The 26,366-nt window shown below is 41.5% G+C and overlaps 2 protein-coding genes across 2 annotated transcripts; one reads left to right on the top strand and one right to left on the bottom strand.

Annotated features, from left to right (window-relative positions):
* Window positions 1-2,298: 2,298 nt before the first annotated feature.
* On the bottom strand, window positions 2,299-11,304 carry LOC135449725 (lysosomal acid lipase/cholesteryl ester hydrolase-like). Its single transcript, XM_064716996.1, has 9 exons — window positions 11,164-11,304; window positions 9,191-9,305; window positions 8,744-8,942; window positions 7,860-7,969; window positions 6,867-7,003; window positions 5,799-5,939; window positions 5,044-5,115; window positions 3,692-3,760; window positions 2,299-2,532 (listed from the first exon to the last, which is right to left on the bottom strand). The coding sequence occupies exons 1-9, from the start codon at window positions 11,302-11,304 to the stop codon at window positions 2,299-2,301; spliced, it is 1,218 nt and encodes a 405-aa protein (XP_064573066.1).
* Window positions 11,305-16,803: 5,499 nt separating this feature from the next.
* Window positions 16,804-25,745, top strand: ANKRD22 (ankyrin repeat domain 22). The gene is made up of 6 exons (XM_064717258.1): window positions 16,804-16,976; window positions 22,630-22,821; window positions 23,586-23,693; window positions 23,989-24,066; window positions 24,912-25,010; window positions 25,624-25,745. The coding sequence occupies exons 1-6, from the start codon at window positions 16,956-16,958 to the stop codon at window positions 25,699-25,701; spliced, it is 576 nt and encodes a 191-aa protein (XP_064573328.1). The 5' UTR covers window positions 16,804-16,955; the 3' UTR covers window positions 25,702-25,745.
* The last annotated feature ends 621 nt before the right edge of the window (window positions 25,746-26,366 follow it).

The raw sequence follows: 26,366 nt of genomic DNA on the forward strand, positions 1-26,366 counted from the left end.
TACCTTGTTATCTTGGATTTGGCTGAGAGAGTTATGAAATAGAGGCTCCAGTCTATGCCATGGAGGGTTTTCAGTGCACTGTTGAGTTAATCCTGTCCTGAAGCAATCATGGGAAGGACACTTTCAGTGCTGCAAGGATTTTGTCTGGATAGCTAAAAGTTTTCCAAGGGGAGATGTAAAGAATGGCTATTGCTGTTGTCCAGACCCTGTGCATTCCAGGACTGAATTTCTGATGGATGGCAATAAGAAGATAAAGTTTGCTTGCAGGAAACTTTGGTAAATGGAGAGCCTATCAGATGGGTATTAGGAAATTCTCTTCTGTTAGAAAAACTGGCAATCCTTTGTAAAACTCAGTTATGGCAGAGGTGAAATTGGGCTGAACATTAGCCTGATTTAGGTGTTCAGTATTGAAGACACTCCACATGGTCCTCTTTCCCAAGAACTGTTGGTCACTGACCTGAATGTTTCCCTGTAACCTCTTGCAGGGTGTGTCTGTGGCTGGTTCTTCTTCTACAGCAAGGGAAGATGCTCTAGAAAAGATTGAACTTGATGTCCTGAGGCAGCCTTTGGTGGCTGCTTCCAGGATGAGTAAACTTAATTTCAGACCAGTGTCCACGCAACCAGATTTTGAGGAACTGCTAGATCCACCTTCCTGCACCTCCCTGAAATGGCAGTGTGTCCCCACTGCTTTCTTCAGCTGGGCAGAGCCATGTGCTCTGGCTCATGGAGAATCAGTTCTAGTTCATAGTTAGCCCTGACTCTGCAGCAGGGAAAAGGCACCGCTGGTGAGGATGGAAGGAGTTCAGTGCTGTGATTCTGGTTTTTCTCTCCCTTCCATTGTACATTTTGTGCAGAGTCATGCAGTCAGGTTCTCCAGTGCACCTTGTCTGAATGCTGGGTGGTGCTGCAGAAGTGTGAATGAGAGCAGAGCTGGAGGGCTTGGCTGCCAGATCCTCCACAGAGGCCCTCTCCTCCTCTTTGCCTGAGCTGGGGTTGTGGCTCCTACTCCCCCTCCCAGCAGAGCTGAGCCCGTGTCTGTGTGGGGTGCAGTGTTTGCTGTGCCAGTGCTGGCTCTGCCCTGCTGCTTCATGGCAGTGGGCAGGTCTGCTGTGAGTTCCCTGGGCAGCCAGGACACTGGGATGTATAAATGATGGGGTGTGGGCAAGAGAAGCCACTCTGTGTCTTGGACTGGAAACATCCCCAGAAGTTGAGAACTCAGTTCCCAGTGGTACCACAGGTTGCTAGAGGAGGTGTGTTGTTTGCATATGTTTGCATGAAGGTGGCCTTTGCATGTGTTTTCTGTATTACGAGAGACAAACATGTTTTGTTTATATTGCTCTCTATCTCCCAGATTATTATCAAATGGGTTTCACCTTCCACAAGTCTTGACTGAGGAATCTGGGCTTATGCCCCCACCCAGAAACACCCACAGAGCCTGAGCTCTGCTGGCTTGCCCTGCAACGATGAGCCCTTTGGTGTGATCTGTACCCCCTGGGATAGTCCCATAGGCAAGCGCTGACATGGTGAGATGAGGACCTAGAAGAACTTAAACTTGTTTACTGTTGGTGGCAGGAATATTTATTGAGATGGATGCAGTTGTCTTTTATGTACAGTTTGCTGCTGTTGCCAGGTTATGAGCATGAAGACAATTGTGCTCTTTGTAGTAAGAGGGGTAACAAACCATTAGTTAGTGTAAGGATAAGAAAATATCTGCATCTGTCCAACAGTCAGGTGCTTTTTCTCTGACATATATGTTGTGGTGTTGGATTTCTTGCATTTGGGCCAGTATAGCCAGTTCCTGTCTGCTTAAATGCCAAGGTAGTTTTTCAAGTGAAAACCTTTTGGGTCTTCCTTGCTGCTGTTGGCATTGTGAAGAGAGGAAAACAGGTGAAACACTATCAGGATGACAGATGACTCAACTTCAGGAAAGTTCAGTAAACAGAGAGATTATCTCCCATTTTGGGTTTTCAGGGGAAATCACCTTTGTCTCAAGTGAAATATGTAGTACAGATCAACAAGGAATCAGAAAATGTCATTTTTGCAAAATCAGTTATATAAAAACAGAAATCTTCCAAAGTAAGGGATCCCTGAAGTTTTGTATGTAATGTATTTGCAATTTCAGTGGTCATTCACATGTACCCCAGCTGCTTCTGCAATCACCAAAATAGTGTAACATCAAAGGAAGTAGTGTAAAAATATTGCAAACCAATTGTCAGTAGTTTGTAAACCTCTATACCTATACCACTAATCAACTGCTAAATAGAAATATCTGGGGTTTCTACTGCCTTCTGTGGCACTCTAAGCATATTTCTTCAGTAGTTCAATGATTTTCAGATACATTTTCTCAGTTGCATCAAGGCCCCAGAGGAAATCAAGATGTCCCCATGTAGGAAAATGCTCATGGTAAATGAGATTAGTGATCCGAGGAAGAAGCCTTGCTATGTCTGTTGGGTCTGCAAATTTGTCCTGTCCACCACTCCAAACAGCAGTTGGCACCTTTATCTCTTCTATCTTGTACTCAGGAGGAGCAGTCTGTAAGAGAGGGAGGAGACCTGAGTGAGTGCTGGGTATCAAAGTTGTGTTTAGAGAAAGGTTTCTGTGCAAGCACCTCGCTTTGTCGTTTGCTTCTGCACTGCCTACAGTAAAACCATAGGGATGAAGGTCTTACTGCTCATTGCCCTAACCCCATTCCCTGCCTTGCTTGTCATCACAGAAGAAGTTAAAGGAACACAGAAGATCAAAATGGAGATCCTTTGAGATCTGAACCAAAAGCCTTAGTGCAGGATGGTTATTTGTCAGTGTGGTAAGGGATCGTGCACAAGATGTTTTGAAACTTACCCTTATGAAAGGACAGTTCAGTTATCTTTCTTCTTGACTACTTTTTTGGGCCATTTCCCAACCTTCCACAGTATTGGGAATAAAACATTGCCCATTTCAAAGTTTAAACTTCAGGTATTTAAAGGCCTTACGTGTGTATGCAAGGTGTCTGAGAAGGAAGGTGCCCTTGGAATCTTTATCCACTTGCAAAATAATGTGCTGCCCATGAAATAACCTGCCCTGACTCACAAAGCACTATACAAGTCAACTGATCTGATCAAACCTCAAAAAATAATCAGATGAGTTGTAAGTGTTGCAAGAGGAGCAGAGCATTTTCAGGTGTTGACTACACAGTAAATAAAGCTCCTAGTGACCAAATTTTGCCTGTTTCCATTTTTCCATACAGGATACTTTAGTTCTCCCCAGAAGTCTACGTTGTGCCATACTGAACCATCCCTTAAGTTTAATTTTTACAGCAAGTAGCCTCTGAAAACCAAGCTATGTGTTTCCACTTATTTTTTTTCATCCCCATTTTAGTGTTTAACTGAAATGTAGACTTTGAGGATTTCTGGGGAGGAGCTCTGTACTCATCCAGTCTAGGACCTGGATGTGATTCTTGGCCTTTTGGGAATGGCAGGTAAGCTGACATGTTGTTGGACACATCCCTGCATCAGTAGGGGAGGCTGCAAAAATCTGTATATGCCATGTTTGTGAATCAACTCTGATAATTATGACTATTAGATTCAGGTGAAGCTTTGCCTAAGACCACCCTTTCCTTCTTATTGTATCATTCAAGGTGCTAGTATAAGAATTTTTCTGTTTTTAGTTTTTCCAGGACCCAAGGATGAGTTCTCAGAAAAATGAATTGCCTTACCTGGTTGTATTTCTTCATGTTTTCCTTACAGCCGTAGTCATAAGCTTGAAATTGGTCTGCATGTTTTATCTGTTAATATTGCAACAAGGACAGATAAAATGAAAATGTTAAGAGACAGAGTGCAGGAGTTGTTTTCTAGCATATGATTGAACTCAAGTCTGAGGCAGTAGACAGGATCCCAGGGATACTGAGGAGGGATTGTGGGATAAGTGGTTTCACCACCTTTCCCCTTGCTAACATTTTCTCCTGATCTTCAACCACCACTCTTGTTATGTTTAAATATTAAAGCCTTGCTGCCCTATCTTAATTGGCTCTTTACTTAGGTAATGTAGCTCTCGGTGATGCAGGAGCATGTCAGGGCTCTCACTAGCCTGGGATACCTCCTCAAAATCCTCAGCTTTTGTGTGCCTGCTTGGTCTGCTCTGGTCTGCTCACAGTAGTGGCAGTGATATCAGAGGTTGTGAACTGCATACAAGTATATTGGGAGCAGAGTGTGATCACCTTAGCACTAAACTCTTGTCTTCTGTGATTTGTCTAAAAGGAATATCAAAACAATAAAGGGTTAACCTGTCTTACTAATAATGTGTGTGCATTTTTTTTTAATCTAAACGTTTAATAATAACTGAGGATATGATAAAAATCTGCTAGCTCACCTTTGATTTCTGGCTCTGAGTGCTGGGTTTCTGTTCTGGATACCAGGAATTTTAGGCAGGGGATGTACAGCAGCACACATGTATTTAAGGGCTGCTTTAAGTGGCACAGTGCACTTAGGATTCACTTAAGTTCACAGCTCATAGAGTGATGTGTTTCTGAGCCAATGCCATCTTGCCCTGGTCTGATTTGGAGCCTAGGCAGAACAAGCTTGGGTCTGAAAGGGGTACCAGCAGAAGAGGCAGTTCCCCATTTTGCCATTGTGCCAGCAGAAGCATTTGTGCAGTAAACTGGCTTTTGGAGGTAGTCAAGGCTGCAATTAACCCTCTGGGAGACGAGCTTTAACCTAAATCCCTTCTTTGTCTGGTTCATCCCTGACTGTAAAGTTCTCACTTATCCCACCTGCCAAGTGTCTAGACTGTGCTTCACTTCTGCAGCTTTCTGCATACATCTTCATAAATAAGGACAAAGCCATTAGAGCCGAGAGAGGTGTGATGTGCCCTGGGGAAATCTCAGAGCCTGTTGCCCAAGGGGAAATTTGGGGAATGATCTGGTGAGCCATGGGGAACAGGGCTCACTCTGTGACAGGTGAGAAGATGTGATGGGCAGATTTCCAGATCTGTCACCTCTGGATTCCCCTGTTGGCTCCCAGTTGCATAGAAAGCCATCCTAAGAGTGTTTATGTGTCAGCACAGTTATACCTGCTGCCAGTGAATAACGTTCTGTACCGATGTTCCAGCTGGATAATGTCCCGAGTATGAATCTGTTCGACTCTGCAGACAAAGCAGAAGTGTTGTGAAGGCAGAGATCCAGTGCTGTGACAGAATAAAGCTGTGAAGGCTCTGAGAAACATACTGCTGCATCCCCCATTTTTATAGGATATTCTTCAGATATAAAAATGGAAGTTGAGGAAAGGTTCACAAATATGCTAGTTTACATAGGAATGAACACATGGGATTTTATATCTTTGGGATAATATTTTCAACATTCTCAACACAGAAAACATCATTTGAGAAGCATCTATGGCCTTTGTTTTCCCAGTTTGTATGATTTGTATAATGCTTTTAAATAGTGCTGTGCATAATCAGTAGAGAAAGATTCTCTACAGTTTACTTTGGCATAATGAAGCTTTTAATAGGGACACTTGTTAAATAGTCTGAGAGATGAAAGGCGACTGGAGAACAGACCTGTGAAAGGTCTGTAAGAACAAGAGGTAGCAGCCAGAGTAAAGGACTGCAATCTTTCTGCTGGGAGAAGTGTGGAGAAAAGCTTTGAGTTTTGGCTGGAAATATTTCAGTGTGTAGCAAACAAACAAAATTTCTACTGTTCAGAGGAGTCAGATGTCTTGTTGTTTAGGAAAGAAAATATATGAATTGTGCAAAAGAGAAAAACATCTTTGTCCAGTTGCCCTTCAAAGCTTCTTCAGATGTGTGAAGCTTTTCTGGGAGGTGCTTACCGTGTTCATATTTTGTATCCTGCCCCCGGCCAGGTAGCAGAAGATACTGCCACAAACTTTCCCCTGACATGCACAGAACCGTGTTACAGGTCCTTTCATCAGCTCACTGTATTGAAGAACTCCTTTGCAGCCAAGCAGTAACTGAGGGGAGGAAAAGTGCAAAACTTTTCTTTGCTGTTGCAAGATTATTTAAAGAAGAAAACTCCCTCTTCTTTAAGTTACTCTCCTTTAGTAGCCTTGCCTCTTCACAAGGGGCAAGATTGCTGAAACTGCTTGCCATCCCACTATCCTTTACAGTGTGTTCTTCCCAAGGGCAGAGCACATGTTCCTCCTTCTCCTTGGCACAAATGCTGGAGGTCACTATCCATCTGCTTTTAGTGCACTGATCTCAGTGAGAAAGGAAGTTGGCTGCACTGATGCTGCAGAATATAGGAAGTCCCTTTTTGCCCTAATACCTTTTCCTGGCAGGTGCAAACTGTACTGTGAGTACCACTCCTAAGTAAAGAGGGATCAGATAAATGAGAAGGGTGTAGAGCTGAATGCTCTATAGTCATATCAGGAGTGCAGCTTGGACAGAAAGAGGATGTGCATCTATGGTTTGATATAAAGCATAGCATGCGTGATTTCCACATTCCCAGCGAATTCTATGAAGTTGACACCTTCTGCTGTTTAAGTTTAATTTATCACTTTAAAAGTAAATACTTTACAAGCATAAATGATCTGTATGTCTGATAAAATTAAGATGTGAAATATTTTACTTGTGGTTTTTATTAGTGCTTAAGGCTAGATTTAGTAGACTGTATTAGATTTCTTTTGTTCTGGTATTTGAAATTTTTCTTCAGAAATACTTGACTTAAATAAATAATGGTGGAAGTATACCTGCTACCTTAAAGAAATTACAAAAGCCATACCATGTGAAACCTTGCAGTTTAGCTCTTTGGAAAGTCTGAATTCTGATACATTGAATTCAATTCTAACTGAGCACCCCTTAAAAGTTCAGGTTGAGTGAGTCCAGTAGAGACAAAGCAGACAATTATGTCTTTCTCTTAAGAAGGAGAAATTCCTTACCCTGATCAGTGGCTGGGGAAGCAGTGCAATTGTTATCATAGGACTGGTAGAATGTGTGATGGTGGTCACTGGTGCCAAAGCAAAGACTGCTTTAATCTTCTGAGGCATATCAGGATAAGTAGAAAGTGCTATGAAGCCTGCAAGCTCAGAAAAAGTTAAGTTGATGAAGAGATGTCCACAGACCAAATGAATAAAAAAGCAGTGGGCAGCAAAGGAATGAGACTAGGTTAGCATCCCACTGGCTGTTTTCTATTTCTGTTCTGCAGACCTAAAGAGAATGTTTGATTCTTGCTTAAAACCTTTATTTGGAAGATAAAGTTCATTCTAAGGATACAAGCTCATTAGAGCATGTCCTGATACTGCTTTTGTCAGAATTGATAATTTTGTGTTAAGGCTGATTTTGGTTGAAAAGGTATATATTAATTAGATTTTTGGAATTCAAATTCTCTCTAAAGTTCCCTAAATTCAAAATAAAAAAGTTTTTCAGCTTGTAGTCTCTAAAAGACTGTACATGTGTATGCTGTCATTCAGCAATACAAAAATTATCCTAAGATTGAGAATAAATTTTTTCCTTGTAATCAATCACATACTTGCATGAAAGTGAATTCACACATAAAGGAAGAGTATAAGGAAGTCATTAAAGCTAAAAAAAGTTGTTCCATCCTGTTTTCTGAAAGTGCTTAAATTTCTCCACTGATGGATTTGACTGGCTGACATAATTATCTGGAGACAAAGAAGGTGGTGAAAGGTGGACAAAGAATAGTTTGTCCAAACTATTAATTCTGTAAAAAAGACTCTTAGAATGCACATATGGGAAGAAAGGAAAATAATTTTCTAATAATGCCACTTCCCTCCATTTTCTCCTCTGTTTCTGAGTTTGTTTTTCTAAAAGGATAATGGTACACTGTGACATAAGAGTCTGCTCACAGACCTTATGTCTAAATCATAAACACTAACACCAACTGTTTGGTACCCAGGCAGCTCTAACATTACCTGCAGCTGACCCTTCAGAGTGACCAATATAGTAAACATCCTTCTGTCCAGTTTTATTCAGGATGAAGTTCAGCTCTGCTGGAATATCGTATTTACCTATCTCATCGAAGCTGTGGGGAGAAACACAAAAAGCTGGCAGACAATGTGACTGTCCCAGTGTGAGTTCCTGACTGTCAGTTTTGTTCATGGCAGCGAGCAGGAGCCATTCAGGAGGAGGCTGCACACAGAGTCTGCTCCCTTGCCTGAGCTGGGGAATGGGCAGAGGGTGCAGCTGTGCAGCCTGGCTGCCTGGCGCCCTGGGCTCTGTGCATCAGGTGCCACTTTCACCTGACAGCCGCAGCCCCTGGGGGACTGAATTTAATCAGGGCTTTCACCTGCATGGGTTACAAGAAATGTTTTTCTCTCAGATAACATCAGTTGTGGTAGATCAGATTTCCAGGCTGAGGTGAGCAGTCTCCTGTCCTTTCTGCACTTGGAACATGGTGTCTGGTGGGAGACTTCAAGGTGACAGATGCCTCCCAGTTTTGGAAGCCTTTTCCCACAGAAACCGGCGAAGATGACCTGAGTACTTCCAGCTTTGCTTGTTTGTGTGCTGATTCCAGAAGAGCCAATCCAGCTCATGCAGCCAATTCCTTCTTAAAACCTCCTTGATATGCCCAGGAGTGGCTGCATCTCTGGAAAAGAGTTTGTCTAGTCTCCTGAAATGTTGCATGTCCCACTTGAAGTCAGATTATACGAAAACATGTCATGTTTTCATATAATTTAGAAGGGAACTTTTTTCATCTAGCCAGAAGGGGAAAGGTTGTGCATTCTAATGGCAACTGCCTAATCTTGCTAGTTCCCTGACAGTTGCTTTATTCAGAAATTCTTTCTCCAAAGAGTACCTGAACTGCCAGAACTCTTTCTGGCAGGGCTTAAGGGTCTTATGTTTTAAAGACCAGGTGTCTCCTCGGCTGTTTCCCAACCAGACATCATAGCCAGCATCTGCAAGGATGAAGCCCAAGCTGTTGTTGGGCAGGTTGGCAATCCAGTGAATAGAATCTGATAAAAAACCATGATGTAGCAAGACTGCAGGCTTCTTCCCTACAATAGAAGAGATTTTCTTAAGCTGTAATAGTAATAGGTAATGTGTACTTAAATGTGGGGTGCAGAATTTGGTGTTGCAGGAGTGTTTTAACCAATATACAGAATTCAGACCCCATTCTAGGCTGAATGACTGGGTACCCTTGCTGAGATGGAAAGGTGTGGAACTTTGCATTTGCAAAGGGGAAGGATGGGGAATCCATGTGAGAGTTGGCTCTCATACTGCCCTTATATCCTATATGTCATACCTGTATTGGGGCTGTTCCTTCCAGAAGGAATTCTGAAAACACCAAGAATGTATCCATCCTCTGTTGGAACTTCATATTCCTCGCTGGGGAATCCATGATATCTGATAATTTCACTCTGTGGGAAGCCAAAGGAGAGTTTGTTATCCTGTATTTACAGTGAAGATATTGGTGTAAGAACTGTTTGGAGGCTGCTTCTGCCCAGGCATGTGAAGTTCGCCCAGAACATGCCAGGGAGATAAATGTGATAGCACATTGCTAGCCTTTCTCTGCTGCTCTGTGTGGTACTGATAGGGAGAGACAGGGATTCCTGCAGGAAAGCAAACCCCAGGTCTCTCTTTTTTGTGGATGATCCTATAGCTGCCATGCTGTAGCCATGGAGGGTGGGGGATGCAAACAGCAGCTAGAGGAGTTGGGATGGGTTTCTGTGAAGTGGTTTGTGTATTCTACTTAATGCCTAATATCACTCAAATGGTAGTAATTGCTGTAGCTGTGGCACTCAAGCCCTACACAGATTTATAAGAGTAGCAGGATGTAGTAAAATCTTCATCAGACCTGCTTACATGGTAGTTGTCTGGAATTTGATTCCCTGTTATGGGTCAAAGTGAGTGACTAACCTTTTGGGAGATAGTTTATCCTGTTTTGCAAGGTGACACAGGTCTGTATTATGATATTCTGCCTTGGAATGTGGTCAAACCACTCAAATAATGTCCTATTTTGCAAGCTATCAGTGGTAGGCTGAGATCGAACATGATGTATTCCTGTTGGTGTTGAATTATGCTAAAACAGATCTGACACATAACCCCAAATTAGCACCCTGATAATGAAACAAAGATCTGGCAAGGATAACCTGCTAAGCCAACCTGCAGGCATAAGGTTGGTGGTCAATCACTTTATACTTTCACTGCCCAGTCCACTTTCATAGGGTTAAGTTCTCCTAATATATCCCTTCTTGTAGTGTGTATGAAGATTTCTCCTTTGGGTTGGGATGCACCTCAAAGTTAATCCTAGAGGCTGAGCAAAAGAGATTTTGCCCACAGTTGTTGGTATGGGTGAGGATGAGTTAAATCAATCTCTACTTTAATAATTGTTTCTTTTTGCTAGCTTTAATACAATTGCTTTTATATGATTGCTTTGATATAATGCACTGTTCTATATTATCTTATACCAGTAGTTTTAGCTACTCTTCTGTATAGTAAAAAAATCTGATTAGGTTATTTTTTTCTAATCATTAATTATAATAAATCATTATTCTTTTATATAAATATATCTGGTTTGCCATGGTTAGTCCTGCAGAACAAAGTTGTAGAATGGTTCAGTCACACCTCTATGATTCCTTAGGCTTCAGCAGTGAGAGTCAGAGGCTGAGACTGGATTCAGCTACACCCAAGCTCCTCTTTGAGGAGTTTAGAAATCAAGAGGGTCCCTTCAGCACCTCAGGACTCAACAGAAGGGCTTCTCTGATGAACTTTGTCTGCAGCTCTCACTCTCCCCACAACAAGGTTGTACCTTTCCAGACAGAAAACATGCAGCAGTGTCTCTATCTGACCCACAGGGAATCCTTTCTTGCTGAAGTGAGGTTAAGCAAGCCATGAGGGTGGATCTCCTATTTCAGACTCACAGCACCACCTACTACACTGCTGCCACAGTGAGGAAACCTTTGATTTACCGCAAGGGGTTTTGTTTTGAGAATCTGTTGTTTGAAGAAGGGGTACAAGCACCCTTAGCACTGTACTAGGCAGAGAGGTTGTTACAGAAGGGCAGGCCTTGAGACTGGAAGCCAGCCTTTGTTTCCACTGCACAGGAATTCTACTCTCTAGCTCAGACTGTTTGGATAGGAACATCAACATTTCCTCTAGGTCTGTGGTGCTGGAGGGACCCCTTTGAAGGGAACTTAGCCTCCTGATAGGCACTGTTTGTCAGTGGTAGTGGTAGAGAAGCTTTAGGAAAAAAGGAAAGAAGGTGACCCAACTTACAACATTCATGAAGCATTCCGGGTTGCGGTGCTTGCAGCGACTTGTGTCAACACCTCCACTGGAGGCTGCTGAGAATCCTGCTGAGAATCCTGCTGAAAAGGCAATTCCCTGAGAGCAGAGCAGCATGAGGAGGCACCACATCTTGGGGCTGTGTGGAAGAGCACGTGGTTTTTGTTCATTAGGAAGAGAGTGGTGAGGAATTCCACAGGACAACCCAAGAGCAGAGTCTCCTGAAGGTTGCCCAAGGTCTGTTCCCCAGGGGCTGACAGAATAAGTACCTGTGTAAAGGAAGGATTGTCTATAGCTTTTCCTGTTTAATATGGATTACAAAAGAGTCAAAGGCTCCAAGATGAGAAGGAACCAACCTGGGGTCCTGTGTTTATATGAAAATGATGCTAGTTTGTGATGAGTACCTTCCTTTCTATCTACCTGTGGTCTTTTCTATTGTAAATCTGTCTTTCTTGGAGAAAGGGCTGAATCTTCCTGGATTTTAGGCATTGTCTGGTGGCCACAGTAAAGCTTGTCTGAACAGAAATCATAGTGCTCTCTGTGGAGTTAATGCCCTGCTTTTTGATTGTAGTCACCTTTGTAATTAGCATGGATGGAACTGGTCATAAACGCAGAGTGTTTTATCTGAACCACCATGGGGAAGACCATTGAGGTTTTGGAGTTTGGAAAGGACAGGTAAAATTTCTTTTATTTGTTTCCTCTGAATTTCTTTAGGATGAAGGGAGTGAGTGGGTTGTCAATTATCTTCATTTTTCATTAAATCTATCATATCGTTTGAGTGACTACAACATTTGGATTAAGCCAAATGTTGAATTGGAATATTATAGATAGATGGATAGATATATCATTATATATTATTAGAATATATAGATATAGTGTAATATTATATTTTTAATATTGAAATCCAAACTCATTGTGGTCTATCTACTTTGTAGGAGAACACTCCAATTCTTCTGTCAATACAACAGAAATCCTCCTACCCGTGTGCTCTGGAAGCACAGTTTCAGAGTAAATATTCCACTGCTTTCTGCTATTTTATTTAGTTCAAACAAAAATAAAAGACACATTTCTCTTTTTCTGCATGTGGAGTGTTGTTTGGAAAAATCTGAGAAGTTCAGCATGTCACATTTTGTATTAAAGATGAATCTATGCGGTAGATAAATTATTACCTTTTTTATGGTGCGCAAATTTCTCTGTACTGTACTGAAGATGAAAGCTTTGTAAATCAGACATAATGCACCAATCAACTCCAAGGATTGGCACACAGTTGTCTCATTAATTTCAATGGCCAAGTCATAGGGGCTTTGAACAACAATCTAGTCTTTTTATGCAATGAAACAATGCCAAAGAGTGGCATTTACCGCAGCAAACTGGAAATAACTGAAATCTTTTAAAAAGAAAAATAAAGGTAGAGGAAGATGCCTGAAAGATACACTCAAAAATGCCATTTCTGGAGGGTTTTGGTATTAATTAAAACAAATCTTAAACCTTCTACAAATTCATCAGTGTACTCTTGAGAGAGTCCTATGGCTTTCACGTACACTATTAATGGGACAGAAAAACACCAGACTAGCAGGTGTCAGAATCTCTGGGTTAACTTGCAGGGAAAACTCAAATTCTTTTGCAGCTTTAAGATTTATTTAATCTATGTACATGCTTTCAATGCTGAGATTTCCATGCATCCACTGTGACATCCCTAGGGGGGAAAAAACAAGGAGAAGAAAATGAAACCATCAGTTACTCCTTTTTCCCATCTGCATGGGCCAAAGGCTTTTTCCTCTCCCCCTCTGGCACACCTGCCCTTTGGTGCACAGCAGTCAGCAAGGATGGCAGGCTGGCGGCTCTGAGAAGCAGCTGCACAGAGCCAAGACAGCACATCTGCATGGAGACAGGCAAGGGAGAAAGAGAACATGGATGCATAGGAACAAACTCACTTCTGGTTTGGCTCCTGTGCTTGCCCCTCCTGCTGCAGTTCCTGGTCAGTCTCCTGCTGATTCACTGCCAGAAGCTTGTGCCAATGCAAGGAGCAGCAGCAGAGCTCTGTGTGAGATCTGCACGCATGGGAGAGCATGTTTAGGTGCTGCTTGTTTGGCAGTATTTAAGGAGTGGAGTTTTTCTATGATAAATAGCACCGTTGCATGAATACTGAAAGACCAAATTGCACCACGGATCTGGTGAGGTAAAGAGGCATCTAACCTGTTATTAGAATACTTATGAGGAACTTGGTTATTCTTGTTCCCTGAGGCTGTGGCAGATCTTTATCTGTACTGGTACCTGTCTTACTAAGTGCTGTAACTACTATATTTTGGGATAAAAAGGAGGAAGGATCCATCTTTCTCAAAACTTTCTAGCTGTGAATGTGATCTCTGCTGCTGAGGGTAGTACGAAAACTGTTTTGGTCACAGGTTCCACACCAATTTCTTGTTTTCTGAATTGCTGATTGCCTGGGACAACCCTTCTTTGTTAGATAATCTTAGAAAAAAAAACCAGAAGTGATTTGGAAGGTGTGAACCCCATAACATACAAAAAGGAGTTTGCTCTGAATTACCCAGCTTCTGTAGGGATTCTGAGGAACTGAATTAAATTTTAAAATATTGTTTAAACTTCGAGTCAAGAGAGGGTGCTAACACTAATTCTTACTATTTCCAAGCCCCCTCCATAACTCTGTGAACACAATATATTAGAGACCCTGCCTCACCACTGATTTAGTTGAAGTCAGCCTGAGGGGCTTGATCCTCACTGAAACTGGCCTGGCTCCTTGATGCTGCAAATTCTTTGAAACGTGGGTGCTAATGATATGCTCCTTGCCTGGGAAAATGAATGGAGTAAGTACTTGTTAGTAAACACAACCTACCTGAGAGTCACCACAGAAACAGTTCTGCTTTATGAAATAGGGCATACTCTGTGGAAAAGCCAAAAAGGTGATTTCTCAATTAAAAGCATCAGATCAGCAGGTCTGATACCCCCACTTAGTGAGAAATATTGAAGACTCTGCTCTATTCCCAGATTACATCCTGCTTTTTTTGATTTAGAGAATTGCCAGCTGGGAATGATCTGCAACATTTTACCTATATCACCTAGTAGTGGCATATGGGATGTATGATATATTTTCTGACATTATTGACGGGAACCAAGTGAAGAGCAAAATATGTGTTAGCCCATCTGAAAAGGCAAAAGAGAAGGAAAATAATGCATATAAACAGAGAATAAAACCCACAAAGCCTAGAAACAGAAACTTTTCAGGATGGGCTGCCCTGACATAGAGAGCCAGGGAAGCTGAGACAGTAAGTATTCTGCTTTAAAATGCTGTGTCAAAACTGAAGTCCAGGTGGTCAGGCCTGGAGCTGGACTTAGTATGAGCTCAATTTAGTGTTACAAAATGCAGGCTGTGGTCCGTGCCATGGAGGGGTTTCTTTGTGTGTCTTGGGTCTGTTGAGTCAGTCCTGTCCTGCAGCAGAGGCACAAGGGACCTTGCAAGGATGTTGTACAAGTGGTTAACAATCTTCTGAGGGAAAGTGTAAGGTGTCAGTGTCCCTCTTGAGCAGACACTGGCCATTCCAGGACTGCATTTCTCAGGAATGTGCATTTGGGAGGACTGCTCTGCACACATGACTCCAACAAGCCACAGGCTGCTTTCCTGAGAGTACCGTGGCTCGTGGGATTTGTGGCAATACAAATTCTAGTGCTTGGAATTTAAAGAGACAAATGATCTTCTGTGACTTTTATTGAATATGCTGTTTTTAAGCTATTGATATCTAATTTAAAAAATTAGCTTACCTTATTAGTGCCCTGGTAAAGGCTCTTATGAAAAATATTTAGTTCCCTTCTGGCTCACATGAAACTTTTGAAGTATTGTTGAATTCTGTCAGGAAGTAAGAATCATGTTTCCCATACAGACTGGGTAAGGGACAGTTTGCCCATGCACTGTCTTGACACCCTTTGGAGAAAAAAACCCTTATTCATATTAAAAAAAAAAAAAAAAAAACAACGTTTTTCAGGATTCTAATCTTCATTTACAAGTATGGCAAAAAGCACTGAAGCAACAGGTTAGTCAGAAGTGAACCTGTGACTATATACATTTGCATGAGTTTCATATCTCATCATGGCTGGGCTGCTTGACTGTTGTTCAGCTGAAGCTCTGACCAAAGTAGACACTTCAGTGCTTTTCAAGAGGACCTGGGATGTGATGCTGGATTAAATGGTAATTTACACTGTCTTGGGAAAAGTAAGTGTTGCCTGAAGCTGTTGCTCTGATTTGGAGAGGATGTGGTTTTTTGGTTGGTTTTTTTTGGCTTTTTTTTGTTGTTGTTGTTGTTGGTTTGCTTGTTGTGTTTTTTCTAATACTTTTTCAGATTACCATACATTTATTTATTTTTGTTAGAAAGAGATTAATTAAACTACTACGTTGTTTTATGTAGCATCTTAGGGATTCAATATTTCTTTCAACAGGTTGTAGCTTATAAATTCCAACAAGCTGGTCAGTAGATGCAGGAGGATGTGACTATCTAAGGATCTTGATGTGAAGAAGATCTTAATGAAATACTGGTGAGGAAGACCTTTTCACCTTTGAGGTGTTACTCACTCTTCCATGCCCTTAGTCCAACATGATATTCACCACATGCTTGAAGAGCAAGCTGTTGTGAGGATCCCAGTGGGTCTGCCACAGTAAGTGTTGTGTCTGTGTCTGTCACTGCCAGCCTGCCTTTCTTCTGATAAACAGCCACTGAAAGGGCTACAACTGGTGCCAGCACAAGAACACCACAGGCAGCAATGTTGTACTACTTTAATTAGACAGGGCTGGAGATAGAATAAGAAATTTTATATGGTCCTCCACCTCGCTGAGAATAAACATTATTTGGAAATAGAAGTTCTTAAATGTAAGGTAGAGGACTTGGATTTAAGATGCATCCTTACATGAATATGTTTTGAAACTTTTTTTAAAAATTGCTTGAAATATATGAAATGTGATTTAAACTATAAAAGGAAAAGATATTTTTGAGTTGAATGAAGAAATTTGAAATACACACGCCTTGCTCGGAAAGACTGAGTGTAGTACAGAAATGCCATCAGCATCTTATCCTCAGGGCCATCAGCAATAATTCTCTTCCCAATTAGCATATAAAATTATCAGGGTAGACATGAATCATATTCATTGGTTGGGCTGGGCTAGAAAGAGAAGATGGAGCAAATGTGATGAAAGCGGTCGGCCTGTTTAATTAAAGAGTGAGAGGCTAATTATACTGGGAGTTCTCATTAAAGGCGTGGGATTTAGGTGCTTCCCTTTTCCTGACAGGCATTTGAGGTGTTCTTGCAGTAGATTTGGAATGTATTTTAGTCAACAGTAGCTTGGGTGGCAAACTAAGTACAATTCTTCTTTATTTTAAGTTTCAGATTTCAAGCTCTTTATTCTTTTCACTCCTCCATTTCTTTCTTGTGAAACTTCCTTCCCTTCTCTCTCCCTCCTCTCCTCAACCTGTTTTTCTACTTTCCTTTTTAGGTAACTGGAGGATGTTATTGCAGAAATGACAAAGGAAAATGCTTCTGTGTTGTAACTTGTTCCATCAACCTTCCGTAGGCTGCTGTTCTCAACGTTTGCCTCCCTGGGTTGGGTTTCTGAAGACAATAGTTTTATGCTACTAAGTACTGAGAGGAAACACAGCTTAAGAAAAAGTGATACTTTCACATTAACTATTAACCAGATTCAAACAGGCTTGAGCACATTTCAAGTGAGGGTAACTTGTTGGGCTGTTGAACAAGAAGGAGCTCCAGAGTGAAGAATAGGCATGGGGATACTCTATTCAGAGGTACGTGACCATTTTCTGCAGTTACTGACGCTGTTCAAGGGATGGTTATTCACTGGGCTTGGTTTGTTCCCTTTGCAGCCTCCCATACTCAGGCGTATAGAAATCTGGAAGTTTTTTCCCTTTGGAAATGTTTTCTTTTGTCCATTACAAGCTGCCAGTAGTATTGTTTATAGAAGCAAAAAAAAAATGCACTAACCGGCATAATTATCGTGGTTTCACAAAGTATGTGTTCAACATTTTCTGTTGTTCTGTGATGAGACCAGAACAGTTCTGTACATGGTGCAAGTGACAAACAGCTTTGCAAAAAGCAGACAGCTCCTTGGCTTACACTGAATACAGATAATAAAGTTAATGACTGAGAAAACATCCCATGCCCCCCATATCATTTTAGGAAGGTAATTATTTTTTACCTTATCTTTATGGGTTTGTCCCCAAACTACAGTTCATTTAATATTTTCCTGTACTTTAGAATAAATTCTACCTAAACGTATTCTGTTATAGATTTCCCATTTGTACATGGGGACAAATGAGGATTTTGGTCCTTTGTGACTGTGAAAAGAGTGCGTTGCACTGTGTTTGTTTTTCTGGAGGTAGCATTACATAGCTGTTTCTTTTAAAGGTTACATTTCTATGCTGAAAGCCACCCTTTTATTTTCAAAAAGCTATTCTGTGAAATCAGGAAATCAGGCATCTTCTCCTCTTCCAGTATTACAAGGAACTTGAATCTGTGCATTCATAGCGTGATCAGCTGAAGAGACTGTAGCTTATTCTGAAAGGATTTCTTGCCTCTCTCCAGATCTGCTGCTCTGGGATAGTATTGCAATGGAAATCAGTGTTGTCTAGCTTAATTGCACAGGTTTTTAAAGAATGTTTAAATGCAGTTCATATTTCTCATGCTTATTAGTTAATATTTTCATATAAGTTCATTTTCTCTCTTTAAACATTTTGAGAAACAGTTTTCTGCATAAATTATGGTTCATATGGTAAATGATGTAAATTATACAGGATAGGAAGCTAGGCAACTGAAAATAAAAAATTGTAGGTTGCCTTTTCTGAGAAGCAGAACTTACTTAGATATTAGTGTATTCCTTGGCATCCTAAACATAATTTAGACTTTCCTGTTAAGTTGACAGCATGCTGTTCATTTAATTTTAGTGCAAAGGAAGAGGCTATGGATTGGTTCAGAATATTTTGACATTGCAAAATATTTTCCTTTTTTCTAAACAATTGCAAAGCCTTGATGTAATTTAGGCAATCCCCTGGAGTTCTAAAGGAGGAAGCAATTGCAACTGAAATTGCTCTCCAAGTTGCAAGACAGGCTTTACCTTCACCTCCTCTCTATTGGTTGAATGCTTTGTCCTTCATACTGTGCCTTTAACCTTTACTTGGCTGGTAGAACTAGCTAAGTAGCTGGAGGTTTATCACTAAGCTCATCAAAGCTGAGCAGAGGGTGATGCAAGAAACTCTGAAAACACCAGACAGGTTCAGATGTGCTGGTTCATCTGGATCTGGGTAAACTGCTAGGACCTAGCATCAATCATGTTCCACAATTGATTTAAAAAAATTTAAAAAATTGGTTCTATAACTGCCCTTTCTGATAGCGAAAGCGATATTGCTTTTCTTGCACCACATATTCGGTGATCTTGTACTGAGTGGTCTCAGTCATGAAACCCCTTGCATGTCCTGTGAGTATTTCTCACCTTCCCTGAAGCCTTTTATACTGAACAACTAAAATCTGGTCTGAAGGGCTTGCAGAAGAAGAAGTATTGGAGAAAGAGAGATTTTAAACACTCAATTATTAGCATATCTAATCTTCAAACTCTACTTTCCATTCTCCAGTGTCTGCCCACTGCTTTTTTTTTCAGCTGGGCAGACTGTGCTCTAGTTTATGATTAGCCCTGATGCTATGGCTGGGAAAAGGCACCTCTGGAGAGGGTTAAAGGAGTGTTTGGGGTTGTGATTTTGGTTTTTCCCTCCCTTCCATTGTACATTTTGTGCAGAGTCACACTGCCAGGTTCATTCCATGCACCTTGTCTGAATGCTGGGTGGTGCTGCAGAAGTGTGAATGAGAGCAGAGCTGGAGGACTTTGCTGCCAGATCCTCCACAGAGGCTCCCTCCTCCTCTTTGCCTGAGCTGGGATTGTGGCTCCTACTCCCCACCCCAGCAGAGCTGAGCCCGTGTCTGTGTGGGGTGCAGTGTTTGCTGTGCCAGTGCTGGCTCTGCCCTGCTGCTTCATGGCGGTGGGCAGGTCTGCTGTGAGTTCCCTGGGCAGCCAGGACACTGGGATGTATAAATGATGGGGTGTGGGCAAGAGACTGCAAACCACTCCTCCAGAAGCTGAGAACTCGGTTCCCAGTGGTGCTTTCTTCAGAATTTGTTGTCGTGTTCTCTTCTCACACATCCCTAAAGGAGACTCCACAGACATGAGCACAAGACATGAACTTTGGGTTCCTTGGGTATGGCTTGCCCCTGGCATGTGAGGCTCAGGTATTCTGAGAACTATCCCATAGGTTTATTTCTCTCTTGTGTACGATGAGTGGATAACAATAACATAGCAACAGTAATAACCATAACACAAATATGAAACTGGCTGTATCACTACTGAGGCAATCTTCCAACACTGTAGAAAACAGAGTGAGATTTTCCAGCCCCTTATCTGCCAGGATAGGTTAAAACAGTCTAAAGCACAGTTAGTCCTCCTTTAGATAGAGTTGCCAGAGTGACAACCCAAAAAAGTGAGAGATGGAAAAGAATTTTGTGGCTGAGGCTTCACAACCACAGAAATCCTGGCACATGCTCAAGCCCCAGCCTGGGGCCAGGCAGGTTTTGTGTCCAATCTGTTGCTACTGGAAGCTTGTTTTGTTACTTTACTCTGCTTATGAATACAAATGTCTTTCTAATTTTCATGCTAAATTTCTTGGTCAGATGTATCATCTTTTTAACCATATTCCTTGAAATTAATTTGTCTTCTTTAATACTGTCCCTTTAATTTATTTTGGAGCACTGGGGACAGTGCTGTGTCTCCCTAGCCCAGCTAAGCAAATCAACCTTTCCTCAGGCTCTTCATGTTCCTCAGTTGTAGAGATGTTTCATGCTCCTGCCATGGTCTGATCTCATTTTAGGACACAATTTACAAGAACTCTACACACCATCCCAGTAAAGTGTCTTCTATAACACCTCTTTCTGTGAGAGACACTATCTAATATAGCATTTTCCTTTCTTGAACAAGTGGCTGATTGTCACCTATTTGTATTTTTTCTTATCTTTATACTTTCCTAACATTTTTTTTCCTGAATCCTTATTGTTATTGATGTCAATATCATGAACTTAGAGTTGTTGGTAGTGCTTTGCTCCTTTACTTAAATATTCTGCTACTATGTTTGCTTTTCCAGCTATGGAAAAGCTAATTTGAGAGATATTTTACAAGTTTGGTCTGTGAGATTCTTCAACTTTCTTTGATTGAAAGGTATTTTCAAGAATACAAACCAGCAGAGTGGGCCTCAAAAAAATCCCATAGAAATGGGAAAAAAGTTGTGTTTGTTGTTTTTTTTTTTTAAATATGAATGGAACATAATGCAGACAGCATAATTTCTACAAAGTACCCCCACTCCTGGGGAATAATAATGATTCAAAATGGATCTTTACTTTACATCGTACTTTAAATACATCAGTTTCCCAGGTATTAGTTGCTGGAATGGATGAGAACTGCTTCCTTGCATTCTCTGTGCCCTGGATGTTTTCTGGTTTCAGCAGGTGAAGGAGCACCTGTGACTTGTGTGTGCTGGCTCTGTGCGTGACTTCACCCCAAATAATGTGGTCTCTTAGGGAGTGGTCTGTGTGCCATCACTGTTCATGGCTCTAGAACTGAGTTCAGCAGGAGTGGAAGGTTTAGAGAAAGATCCCATGGATCAATGAGAGCATCAGTCAAGAATGCCTTGGGTTCACCCAGCAAGTAAAATCTTGGAGGCAGTACAGAAAGAAAAGCAGAAAAAAGCAAATCCTTGAGCTATTGAGTGAGCAAAACCAGCTTAGGAAGGAGTAAATTTATATTTTAAATGACTTGGATTTGAACAGATGTTCAACCAAAGAACATCTTTAAATAAGCAAAGCAATATCTAAGCAAAAGAGTAGCAGGGAAATCAGAGGTGCAGACAGACTCCACAGGATCTTCTCTCTCCTGGACATGAAGATACAGTACTAGACACCAACATGACAGAGAGCAGGGTTCTAGAGAAAAACTGATCTTTTAGATGGCACCTGTGTGCAAATCACACCAAAAGGGGTTTGAAAGAGGCTTTTCTCCTCAAAATCATTGAAACAGTTCTGGTTCTGGTTCAAGGCAAAACCCCAAATTGTATATGTATACTTCTATACAAATACAGACAGATGTGCAAGTTTAAAATATGGCATGTGTTCTCTGTAGATTTTTGACTCATAATAAAAACAAAACAAGAAGTGGTGCAAGGTCTGGTAAGTATGTAAATACTTTCTTTGGAAACAAATCACTTCTCTTATGCAGCTGTCCAGAAAACTAAGCAGTAATTATGCTGGAGATAAACCTGTTTTGTAAATCAAAGTTTGGCTGAAAATGTGTAAATAAGATGAATATTTTTAATGCAGGAAGGTGTAGGAGTAGAGGGGAGAACAGAGAGAAGGGAACAATCTGGGGGAGTGAGGAAAGAGGTCAGAGATCAGCACTAGATCTTTTTCATATAGAGTATTTAGAATGTGAAAAAAAGGAGAGTGAAGAGGGAAAACTACAGCTAATATTTAAAGAAAATATCTGTTTTGGAAAATTTTGGGTAAAATCTTCAATATCAAAGAAAAGACAGACTTATTCTATTTTTGTCTGGAGAATTCAAATGCTACCAGTCTGCCTCGCCTCTAAATGTTAGTTTCTGCCTGTATTAGGCTGTTAGAAACCTGCAGTACTCCTGCCCTTCCCAGCTTCTCCTTAGTCTGAATTAGTGCCACAGGAGATGGAAGAAATTGCAGTTTAGGTCAAGGATGTGTAGAAATATTGAGCGAAAAGCTGACCAGAAAGCAGTTCTCAAAAAAAAAGCCAAGCAGAATCTGACCTATGGGCACACTGGCATGGGGTTTTTTTAGGTATTTCAAGGTCTAGAAAAGAAACATTGGTGGGGCTTGGTTTTTCAACTCTCACCTGAATTGTGGTTCTCTTCTGGGAACGGATGAGTCAGGAGTGGCTCATTCTGCTCAGCCAGAGGTAAAGCCTGAGGAGAACTCGGGCACAGGGGCTTGTCCCTGCCTGCTGCTTAACACAGTGACCAACTCCCGTCAGAATGGAAGCTGCTTTGGGGGGTTCTTTGCTAATGGCTGCAAATAAACAGCCATTTATAAATAGGATAATAAATAAAATATTATTTAAATATAAATGAACAGGACTTATTTCCTGGGTTATAGAAATAGCATCCAAAAGGAGCAGAAAATCCATTCCACTGTGCAAGGCTGTCACTTTGGGGCTGGGAGCTGTGTGGAGCTGCAGGAGCGTCTCCTACCACCATCTTCTGGAAGGCACCAAGAACTACAGGCTCTGCCAAGTGTCCTGGGGTGTGTGAGGAGTCAGCCAGGATGGCAAGTACGGGTGTCTTAGTGAAACACGTGCTGATGAATATTATCTTCTCACTTCAGCCCATCTGTCAGGCAGCTTATAACAACGATTTCAACAAAGTTCATCTCCTTTTGGAGAGCAACAGCAACTATTTGAATGTCCAGGACAGCTTCCTTGGAGACACCCCCTTAATTTGTGCATGTAAACAAGGAAACAACAGGATAGTTAACTATCTTCTTAGGAAACATGCTGATGTCAACCTCAGAAATAAGGTAAGTGGCCGCTGACTCTCCTTTTTGGGACTGTTCTTTCAGCTTCTTGGAGTGTCAGTGGGGACACTAGAAAGCACAGACAAACCTCAAGTTTGTTTCCTATTGAGCATATGTGGAGAAACAGGTGGAACTAAAAGGCTTCTCTGCTTCTTTTGGGACCCTGTGTCCAGCTCCATTTTGACAACCAGTAACAAGTTTAACACTGTAGCACAAAAGTATGCAGACCTGCCCTTTAGTTACTTTGGTATTCAGTATTCAAGGATTTTTTTAAAGCTCTATTCTCAGTAGAAGTCTGTGGCGGTTTTTGCTGCTTTCCTGTTTTTCTCTGATGTCCCAAAAGTGATGTCCTAAGGTCTCAGATATCCTTGTTTCAGTAGCCAGCACCTCCATAAGAAGGGGGGCTGTGGTGACTCCTACTGCTGATTTACCTTGCTGTGTGGCAGCAACAGCCACATGGGATACCCACTCTCTCCTTTGAATTTCTGCAGCCAGGCCCAAGTTTGCCAACATCCACATGGAATCCTTTGGATCCCACATCCTCCTTGCATGTGTAGTTCAATTTCCATTTCCCTCTATGTGCTAAATCTGCTTCTACTTGAAGGAAGCAAGATGCATGTGTCTATTTCTGCTTCTGAAATCACAAGAGATTTCCTATTAGAAATTGTAGAAGAAAGCTTGTGGAATTTAAAATGGTCTTCTCTAATCAATGTTAGTCAAAGTGAGATGACTGAATCTGGTACTAATGAGAGGTGCTTTGTGTTTAGAAGGGCTGCACTTGCCTCCACTATGCTGTGAGGAAACGGTTCACCTTCCTTGACTACGTGCTCATCATAATCCTCATGCCAGTTATGCTCATTGGGTACCTTCTCATGGTGAGTCTGGAGGGAAAGCAAGAATGACTCTGTACCTTTCCTTTGCCATTTTTCCTGGCAGTGTTTCAGGCCAGGAACCTCTACAGAATATGGGCTGGTTTCTTAAAGCAAGAATGAATGTGTACAACAGAAGGGATTTTGCTGTGGCTGTAACTGGTGAAGGAACAGATTTGTATTGCTGCATCAGTCTGACTTTTCCAAAGACCCTGCCTCTTTTTGGGAAAACCCCACTGTATTTAGCACAAATATATTAAGGCTATATGAGATTAACTGTGTTACTGTGTTACTCTTTCAGGTTTCAAAGACAAAACAGAATGAACACCTGGTCAAGATGCTGCTTAGAGCTGGAGTGGATGTGAATGCTACAGACTCTGTAAGTGGGTTTATACAAATGCAAATGTGGCTCACAGGAAGGAAACAATACTAAAAACAGACTACAGAACCTTCTAGCAGCATAGCTGGAGTAGGAGCATCAGGCACTGAACTCACTAATGTACCAGGAGGATTCAGTGCTTCTGCTTGACACTCAGGCAACAGATTTATAGTGGATACAGAAATAATTCTGAGCAACTAATCAACTAATCCTCCCTTTCTGAGCAATGCCCTCATAAGAGAATCCAGGCAAACTGGGATCAGGTACTGATGTATTAAATACGCAATTCTGTAAAGACTCTAGTGATACAAGCATCTGAGTTTATCAGCATTTATTTTGAACTGGAACAGAGTTGTGGGCTACAGGACAAGACCCTGTGTCTTCTCTTGCTCTTCAGAGTGTGCTGATCTGCCCTATACAGAGTTATGTATCCACTGTCCTACTTGGGTGAGGTAAAGAGCTGCTCTTCTCTAAGGTGGAAAAGGAGAAACACTAATTTTATCTGCAATGAAATTCTGAAACACTGAAGTGCAAGCAAACAGTATTGTTTAAGATGTAGTTTCTGAGGTCAAGCTCATGTGATCCCCTGAAATTACTGGTTTCCTGCTAATGTATCAAACCTGTTTTAGCAGTTGCATCCCAGGGAAGGAATTAATTTTTTTGATCCTGTTTTTCTCATGGTAATGTGTTTGTTTCACCTTGTAGTGTACTGTGACAGGAAATGGTATGTGTGTTTTGCAACCAGCTGTTAGGGGGAATCTGATAGCCTACAGATTGTCCTACTTACCTAAGCTCTACTAAAGAAGTCATAGAAATAAAATTAATTTGCTTCCATTTCCCTTCAGTCTGGCAGCACAGCCCTTCACTATGCTTGTGAAATGAAAAACCAGGCAGTCATTCCTCTACTGCTAGAAGCTCATGCAGACACTTCTGTAAAGAATCAGGTAAGAAGGTGAAGTTGATAAATGTATTTGCTGATCATGGTGGTCCGCCAGGAGGTACATTGTAGGCCTTAGCTGGTGAACAGCAATGTAAGGAAAAGGGTGCACAGTTTCCTGGCAGCCAATGTGTTTCCTGTTTTCTACTTAGCTCAGAGCTTCTTTATAGTTATTCTTAAGATGTAGGCTGCAGGGCAAGGATAGAAGTCTTCCTAGGTGGTTTTTGTGCTGTTGAGCAGCCTTCTTCTGAGAGGCTAAGTCAATCTGCTTCTGTCACCAGAACAGCTCAAGTGTTGCCCAAATCAATATTGACCTGGGAGTATCTGCACTGCTGAGTTGAGGTGAGCAGTGTATTACCTATGCTGCTCTTGAAATCAAATCGTAGCTGAGCTCTGTACATTTGGATGTTACTCCCAGGAAAAGTGGAAAGGCTTTCCCTACTGTAGGGGAGGTCTCTGTTCCTTTCTTCAGCCAGAGCAGCATAGGCGCAGCATGTCCTGAAAACTTTATTTTAGAGCAGAAGTGACAGGGGACCTTACACAGGGGGCAAAGTTAGGAAATCTCTTTGTATGTGACCCATATCTGTCATATTGCAATGTATTTCATGTGTTTCTTTCAGAATGGGGAGACTCCCCTAGACATAGCAAGAAGATTACAGTTCCACAGCATTGAAAGCATGATAAGAAAAGATTCTTAGCCATCAAGGACTCTCAAACATGCAGAAAATTACCTCATCTGACAACTCACCTTTCACAACAGCAGAAGTGCTGCAGAGGTTGGGGGCTGATGCTTGATAAAGACTCAGTCCACATCCACCCCTTCCTTGCTGCAAACTTGGACAATTTTGTGTGAGTTTTATCAGTGCCCCAAGGCCATGAAGTTCATTTTGTTTTACTAAGCCATGAATTACTACAATAGTGTTCAAAATATCGCCCTTTCCATCTGCTTCATCATATTACTTGACTTCTGCAGACTGTAGATTTTGAAAGCTAGCTATAAAATATCTGGAAGCCAAAACATTGCATATGATGGTTGGCAGCCAACGCAAAAATAAAATATCCTTTAGAGTGTGTGCTACTTGTTCCATAGGGAAGCTAAACAATGTGCTACAGCAGTTATAAAAGGTCTGGTACCCTTCTTCTTAGTATTTATCTTCCTACAATGGGAGGGGCTGGGAAAACAGATCTCTCAGCTGAGCCCTTTGTCCTTCCATCCTTCCTACGATTTTCACACACCTTAATTCTCCCTGTGTTACTACAAGAGTAGGACTTAGATTTCATCTAAGAAACAGCAAAAAGAGATTCTATGCCTTGCTGGATTAGGAAAGAAAGTCAATTCCCAGATCACTTAAATGCATTAAGA

This window comes from Zonotrichia leucophrys, chromosome 6 (assembly GCF_028769735.1).
Source record: "Zonotrichia leucophrys gambelii isolate GWCS_2022_RI chromosome 6, RI_Zleu_2.0, whole genome shotgun sequence".
NCBI classification, from domain to species: Eukaryota; Metazoa; Chordata; class Aves; order Passeriformes; family Passerellidae; genus Zonotrichia; species Zonotrichia leucophrys.